Below are 7,803 nucleotides of genomic sequence, written 5' to 3'. Positions count from 1 at the left end.
CCTACTGGTAATAAAAGTCTCATTTATATTTCTGCTAAGAGATTCAGAAGAGGGGCTAGAGAGATGACTCAGTGGTTAAGAGTGTTTGTTGCTCTTCCAGAGGCCTTGGGTTCAAATCCCAGCACCCACATGGTAGCTTACAACCATCCATAACTCTAGTTCCAGGCCTATACCTGGTGTACCTACATGTAGGCAAAATACCCATACACATAAAATAAAATAAATCTTAGAAAAGAGATTCAGAAGAAACATAGGATTAACTTTTAAGTTCTGATAAATATTTATTAAGGATCACATTGTCTTTATAAGCTAATTACCAAGTTTTGTTTTTTAGAATTGCTTCACATTTTTATTATATTGTTTGTTATGCAACATAAATAAAATGTATTCATCATGAAAAGTGAGACTTTAGATAAAGCAAAATTTAAAAAATATAAAAATCACCTATTATCTTTACCACACAGATAACCAATGTTAGCCTTTAAGTATATAGTTTTTAGCTTTTCTTTGCATATTAATATATAAATGTGTTTTCCTTTTACAAAAATGGGATGCTATGTATATACCTTTTGCTTTTATCACTTCACATATATAATGTATATCTTTACATGCAAATGGATTGGACTCAGATTTTAAAAGGTTAAAGAAAAAATAATAAAAGCAATCTTGTGCCAGTTATAAGTCAAACACCTGAAATAAAACTGCACAAAAAATTACAACTAAGAAGGGAAGAGGCATGTAAGAAGATGCAAACAGAGAGTCCAGGTAGCAATGCTATTATCAAGCAAAACGAAGAAAGGTGGAACACATTAAATGGGGTAAGGGCGGCTCCGTTTTGCCTTCCAATGCATTATCATCAGTTTATTTCGTACTCTTTTCATCTCTTCCAACTCATCAGCTGCCTGTATCATTTCTTCATTACTTAAATTTCTGCCATGGATGTCTCCTCTAAATTGAGGGCGGGAACGGGCCAGCCTTTCTTTGAAACTTCCCTCCTCTAGCTTGTGTTTGCCCACCCCACAGGGAGGTTGCTCCATGGGAGGGCGGTCCTCGAACAGGTTCTTCTGTGAGAGGCACTCCTGGGGAGGACGATCTTCCGACAGCAGCATCTCTGGCAGCAGCTCAGGCAGAAGCTCTTCAGGGAAGAACTCCTCCTCTGAGGACTGCTCCTCTGAGGACAGATCCTCTGAGGACTGCTCCTCCTCAGAACACTGATTTTCAGGAGACTGCTCCACCGGAAGCTGCTCTTTGTCGGTCTTTGGAGTGTTCTGTGGTTGTACTTCATTTTCTTTGCATGAGTTTTCCATGCTGAGAATTTTCTTCTTCAAGCAGTTATTCTGGAGACAAGAAAAAGCAGACGAGAGTCACAATACTTGGCGGGCTGGATCTACGCCCTGGTTATGAGTTTCAGTCCCTGCCTTTCCCGGATCGAGGCGGGTGTCTTTAAACCTTAGCTTACTCAGGCTCCTGCGCTCTCCCGCCCGCGGCTGCGGAGCAGCCCCCTCCTTCCCGAAAGACCACCATTTTTCCCAGCAGGCCTTGCCACAAGGCCTCTCCTGCAGAGAGAGGGGCGGAGCAGTGAAGTCCGCAGACTGTTCCCCTCCGTGTTCCGTCTCAGACCCCGAGCCTGTCCCACCGCCCACCCTTACCCCACCCTTACCCCAACCTCCGGCCCGTGTGGCCCCCTTTGAGGCGCCTGGGTGACACCAGCAAATCCACAGAGAGACGCCAGACAGGGAAGGGGGCGGGGATAGGGGGAGGAGAAACAGACCCGGTGATGCACACCCCTTTTTGTGGGGACCAGCTAACCGCCCCAAAGACAGCTCCCTTGGGGTTCACCTTCCTCAACCTCACATAGAGCATCGTCCTTTGTACCCACCCCACACTCCCAAGACCACCATTTTCTGCACGGCAATTGTGGGCGGGGGGCGGGGCTGGAGCGTAGTGGAAGACCGGGATTCTGCCATGCAGGTACGATCCCACTGGTTACCAGGCACCTCTGACAATCACCAAAGCTAGAGGATCCAGGGAACTTACTTACTTCTGCTTTCCTTCTCGACCAAAGGGTAATAGAAAGACGGTGTCTGGACAGGCAAAAAGGACTGGGATGAGAGGGACTTGGGCAGACATAGGCTCCTGGTCACGTGAGGGGCGCGCGTCACTGCCGGTCTCAGATCCCCTAGTAACCACTTTGGCGACCATTTGCCAGCGCTTGCCAGAATTTCTTGACCTCAGACACAATGGGAATTTTCACTTACCCCCTCCCCCTCTTTTATTTGCCTTTTCTTGGTTGCCAGAGACGACTAGCATCTGGTTCCCCAGGATTACCTTTTCCGTGCTGCATCTCCAATGTTACGGCTCAGTCTCACTTTTCACTCTCCCTCAGTTACTGAGGCTTCAGATTTCCCCCGTCCTTTAGACCCTGCACTGAAATTTCACTGTTTCGCCCCCATAAATCAAGGTAACATGGTCAGGACAGGCAACGTGACAGATGCCTGTAATCCCAGTTCTCAGGGTATAGAGACAATAGGATTGCCTTAAATTGGAGGGCAGCCTGTCCTCCACAGCTAGTTCCAGGCCAGCTAGAACTACAGAGCAAAATTCCTTTAACAAAACAAAACGAAACTTTTCAAGGGCAGTGGAGAGATGGCTAAGCACTTAAGAGCACTTGTTCTTGCAGAGGACCTGAGTGTGATTCCCAGCACCCACATAGCTCACAATCATCCATAATTCTGTTTCATGGGATCATACCTCCACAGACAGCAGGCACGGACACACATACAGTAAAAACCACACATAAGATAAAAAAAATAAATCTAAAAAAAATACCACTCAAATACTAATTTTTGTGTTTAACCCACATTCCCATCACATCACATTTTAAATATCCCGTCATTTCCATGATAGTTAATCTTTCATTTTTTTCTTTTCAGCCCATTTTTTAATTTTTGAGCCCCTCAACTATGTCATAAATAGAAACTCTGGAATAAATTAATAATCATCTGATTATACACCTCTAGAAAGATTTAATTCTGTAAAGTATGTAAATCTAATGACTCTGTACTTTGATTGACATAAATCAAAACACTCATGTGTCCATCTACATATAAAATAGTCAATAGAATTTTTTTATTATGTGAAGTGGGAGAGCACTTGGTGCATAATATGGTATTATTCTCCCCTCTCTATGTATCACCATTATTCAATAGTTACTATTCATAGTGGAAGAAATAGATTTCACAGAAACCCTAACTTCTTAATAGCCAGCTCTTGATTTTGTGGTTGAAAAGGCTTAAATTAACTTGTTAAGCCAAAAATATTTGGATCTTGAGATAGCTGGATCCCCAAAAGATAGATGCAGCAGATAGGACATTGTGTATTAAACTAGGTAATAATTCTGCTGACTACATACTTATGATTAAAAGCATGTATACATAATTTGATGGCATCACAAATGGTACATGTTTTGGCCTGTGCCTTTTTCTGATCTTTAACCTTAAGCCTACTTCTCACCTATCTAAAAAGCATGAATGCCACTTCCTCAGGCAGATTTTTCTTCCAGGGAGGAAACTCTTTTTTTTCTGTTTTACACTTCCAGGGTAAGAAGGCATCAGATCTGTGAGGGTTCTGAAATCTATTTTTTTCTAAACCTAAGCAATTTTGAGATGTTTCTGAACATAAATTCATATTTGAAATATCAGATCTGTGAGGACTTTGGAATTTACTTTTTGTCATTGGCTATTTACTATGTTTCTGAACAGAAATTCATTATGTGAAATATCCAATTTTATGAAATTTTATTGCTTTACTGTGAATTTAGTTTGAATTGAAATACAAGCTAATTTAATTGTATATCTTATCCAAAATTGTTTGGATCTTCCTCTTTTTTTCTGTGCTGTGTGTCTTTAAAATCAAGTTTACCTGTGCTTTCTTTAGTCTATCATGAAGGGTTTGTTTTTCATTTGTGCAGTTTCTTTTTTAGAGAATTTCAACTTCATTAATTTTTTTTCATTCCTGTCATTATTCTCCTTACATCCTGTGAAAAGTGCACAGCCTATAAGCCGTTCCATTTAATTTTTGACATTCTAAGTTTACACAGTAACTGATTATTTGCACTTGCCTTGGTAGGTGCCCTTGATACCATGGAAACTGCTAGAATTTTTGTTTGATTCTTTCCCGTTCCCATCTGTGAGATATAGTGAGCAATCTTTAATAGGCTTTTCTGTGACTTGACTTCTTCATGTACAGAATTGTACACAATAATAGTACCTACCCTGTAGGATCAGTAAGAGCAGTAAATAAGTCAATGAAGTCAGTATATGTATAGCACCCGGCATGGTGATTAGCATATAGAAAGTGTTCTGTAAGTTAACTCTAACGTAGTAGGGGTAATTATAGTAGCATGGCATAGTACTAGCAATACTCTAACTCTTCTTTTATTTTAAGTATTTTTAATCAGGTGTGATGGTGCAGCTCTTTAATCCCAGCACTTGGGAAGCAGAGATAGAGGCAGACACAGAGGCAGGCATCCCTCTGTGAGTTTGAGACTAGCCTGGTCTACATAGAGAGTTCTGGATCAGCCAGATTTACATAGGGAGATCTAGTCCAAAAGAGAAGGGAAGAACTGGTGGTGGAGAAGAATTTACTATAAATATTTTAACCAAAGGAAAACCTAAAGAAACCCCCTAGGTTAACTTGCTTTTAGTTGACTTTAAAAGTCACTACATTTTTCCTGCTTGCACTTCCTCAGGGTCAGTTCTCCCACACCTACACCATCAGGGCCAGCTCTACTGTGTTGCCCGGACAACCTGCAGGGGCCACTCTCCTGAGTGCTGCAGCTGATGACAGCTCCTCGGCTCTTAGGACCTAAGGGTCAGCTCTCCCAGCTGCCATAGGCAGCGAGGTGCAGGGAGGTGGAGGGTGTCTCTCCCTTGCCCAAGCTGCCATATGGCAGATGAGGGGTGGGGCCAGATCTCCCAAGCTCACATTCTCAGGGCTGTTTACCCACACCCCTGTCAACAGGGTCAGCTCTACTGTGTTGCCCAGATGAGGTACAGGGCCCGCTTTCTCGAGTGCTGCAGCTGGTAAGAGGGAGGGTCAGATCCCTCCTCTGCAGCAGGTGGCAGGGGCAAAGGGCAAGGCAGGGACATCTCTCCTCGATCATTGCCACATAGGGTGAACTAGCTGAGGCAATGCCAGAGAGCTCACCCTGGTGGTGAGGATGGGGCAGAGCTGGCGAGCAGACCAACCCTGCAACTACTCAGGCACAGAACCAGAGCTATGAGTTGACCCACTCCCAACATCCACCCCATCTATGATCTGCTGGAGCATGTGAAGGGGCTAGTCCTGCAGACCCAAAGCAGCAGTATCTCCACGACACAGGGCAACAACAGGATATCCAAGAGGAGTCCCAGTGAGGGCCTAGTATAGATGGTGTGCCAGAGGCCTCAAACCAGACCAATGCCTCTTTGCAGTGAACACACGCAAGTAAAGATATATGGATATACTGTGTGACTCACTGTGTAACACTGCAGCTTCCATGTCGAGATTTTTCTTTTTTCTTTTCCCTCAAATTTTATTTTATTTTTTTGGGGAAGGTTGCAAGGGCAGAGGTCAGATACAAAGGGACGGGGAGATGAATGGGATGGAGGTACGTGATGTGAAAGACACAAAGAATAAATAAAAAGAAAATTAAAAAAAAAAAAAGAAAATTCTTCCCATGTCTGATGATCTCTGGACTCCCATTAGAGAAAAATAAAGGCTCATTTAAAACTCTTGGGGGAAAAGTTACTACATTTGAAGGTCACACTGTTGAATAATATGAGTCTCCCACTAGTGTTGCTGTAAATAACACCTCTGACGTGTGCATTTTGATGATAAACGTTGCTTAAGTTACTTTTCAGGGACATGAAGGCCACTTTCACTGAAAGTACTGATTCTTCATTTGAGCTTACAAATAGAGACTAAAACAAGGTTTTACAAAAGCTTGTCACTTCTGTGTTCCCATTGTGTCTGTCTCTTCTGCTAGCTTAACTTTTGGGTCTGCTTTCTGCTCAACTCAGCACATAGTCATGTTGGCTGAACAAGAAATGCATAGAAACTTCTTCAATCTGGTGTGTCCTCCTTCTCAGGTTGAAGATGTCAAGGCAAAGACAACTAAAATATTTTCAAGGTTCACAGAAACGTCTCAATTCTGTGCTTATGTGTGTGCCAGCGTCTAGGTTTCACCATACTCCATTTCAGACCACTGGAGGGGTGCCTCAGTCTCCAGGCATTTATTTCTCCTTCCCTGAGGATAAAAAAGGGCTTGAAACCTGGACTGAGTTGCAATGTTTTCCTCCTGCACAGTGCTAGTCTCTTCTCATTTTGTTGGTATTACAAATAAATAGTTTTTTCTTGACCCAACAACATGTCCTAGTTCCTTTGGCCCCCTTTTCAGCCATGAGTAAATGGACTTGAGTTGAGTACCGGTATTAATTGGCCTATTCTCAATGTGATGCTTTATGTAATCTTTATACAATTATGGTCCCTCCAAGGCCTCATTTTAAAGGGTTAACTTCCCCCAATTAATTATTTTAGCTATTTCTGAACTGACATTTATGTTCAAGGGTACTCCCTAAAGGCCTCATGTACTTTTTTTTTGTTTTGTTTTGTTTTGTTTTTGTTTTTGTTTTTGAGACAGAGTTTCTCTGTGTAGCTTTGGTGCCTGTCCTGGATCTTGCTCTGTAGACCAGGCCAGCCTTGAACTCGCAGAGATCCGCCTGCCTCTGCCTACTGAATGCTGGGATTAAAGGTGTGTGCCACCACCGCCTGGCTACTTATATACTCTTGACCAAAGAACAGTCTTCCTCTGTTAGGGAAGGCTGCTCTCTTCCACCGAATGTACAGCCTCAGGAAGAAATCCGTGTGGAGTGGTGAGGTAGTAAGGCAACACCTACCTAGCCAGCCAGATCAACCGAATCGATCCAGGTAATTGATGAAGTGACAGATTTTTACATCCCCTGAATTTGTAACTGTCCGAAAATATTGCATATTCTGCTTAATGTAGAGCACAGTGGCTTTACCATCCTCTTCTTTCTATTCATTGTAGTATAGACACTAGACACCTGAAGATGCCTAGTTTGTAGTATAGTTCTCTTATGTTAAAAATAGTTTTTTTACATAATATATTCTGATTATGGTCTCCATTCTGCCCGCTCCTCCCAGTTCCTTCCCACCTCCAGTCACATCCAGATCCACACCCTATCTGTCTCTCTTAGAAAACAAATGGGCATCTAAGGAATAGTAATAAAATAAAATAAAGACAAACAAATTGGAATAGGATAAAACAATTCAAAGCAAAAAGAGCCAAAGAAAAAGCACACAAAGTGCATATGTACACAGAAACACACAGGATTGCACACACAGGAATACCATAAAGACATAAAACTAGAAGCCCTACTATATATGCAAAGGACCTGTAAGGTAAATAATGATGATGATGATGATAAATGCCTTGACATTATGAAGGAAAAAACCTCCAAAGATGCTGTTGCGTTTGTTGTCTGTTGGCCATCTACTGCTGGGGATGGGGTCTACCCTTAGGAGCGGTTTGTTTCCCCAGTGAGACTCCCTTGGAGAAAACTAATTTTTCATTTGTGTGTAGCTATCAATTGGAGATAGCTTGTAGTATATTTTTGCCAATACTAAAGCACACAAAGGAATCCTGTTCAGACTGTAGTCAACTGAGACCACATCAATGTATCATGCACCCCCCTACTTTTTAAAAACCAAGTTCATACACTTTTGTAAATCATTTAAATT

General features: G+C 42.3%; 1 protein-coding gene across 4 annotated transcripts; it reads right to left on the bottom strand.

Moving 5' to 3' along the window:
- Nucleotides 1–256: 256 nt before the first annotated feature.
- On the bottom strand, nt 257–2,348 carry Tceal1 (transcription elongation factor A like 1). 4 transcript variants are annotated; one of them, XM_052746368.1, is made up of 2 exons: nt 2,329–2,348; nt 257–1,337 (listed from the first exon to the last, which is right to left on the bottom strand). In XM_052746368.1, the coding sequence occupies exon 2, from the start codon at nt 1,305–1,307 to the stop codon at nt 810–812; it is 498 nt and encodes a 165-aa protein (XP_052602328.1). In that variant the 5' UTR covers nt 1,308–1,337; nt 2,329–2,348; the 3' UTR covers nt 257–809. The 4 variants fall into 4 exon arrangements, with proteins under 4 accessions (XP_052602328.1, XP_052602302.1, XP_052602319.1 ...); XM_052746342.1 differs by lacking the exon at nt 2,329–2,348 and adding an exon at nt 2,042–2,175; XM_052746359.1 differs by lacking the exon at nt 2,329–2,348 and adding an exon at nt 2,038–2,144.
- Nucleotides 2,349–7,803: the final 5,455 nt, after the last annotated feature.

The sequence above is a fragment of the Peromyscus californicus genome, unplaced genomic scaffold (genome assembly GCF_007827085.1).
Source record: "Peromyscus californicus insignis strain IS unplaced genomic scaffold, ASM782708v3 Scaffold_10__1_contigs__length_136768540, whole genome shotgun sequence".
Classification (NCBI taxonomy): Eukaryota; Metazoa; Chordata; class Mammalia; order Rodentia; family Cricetidae; genus Peromyscus; species Peromyscus californicus.
The sequence above is the reverse complement of the archived record's forward strand: the minus strand, read 5'-3'. Positions and strand labels throughout refer to the sequence as shown.

Coding starts and splice junctions, on each gene's coding strand:
- Tceal1 (XM_052746368.1), bottom strand. CDS start 1,307: ATGGAAAACTCATGCAAAGAAAATGAAGTACAACCACAGAACACTCCA.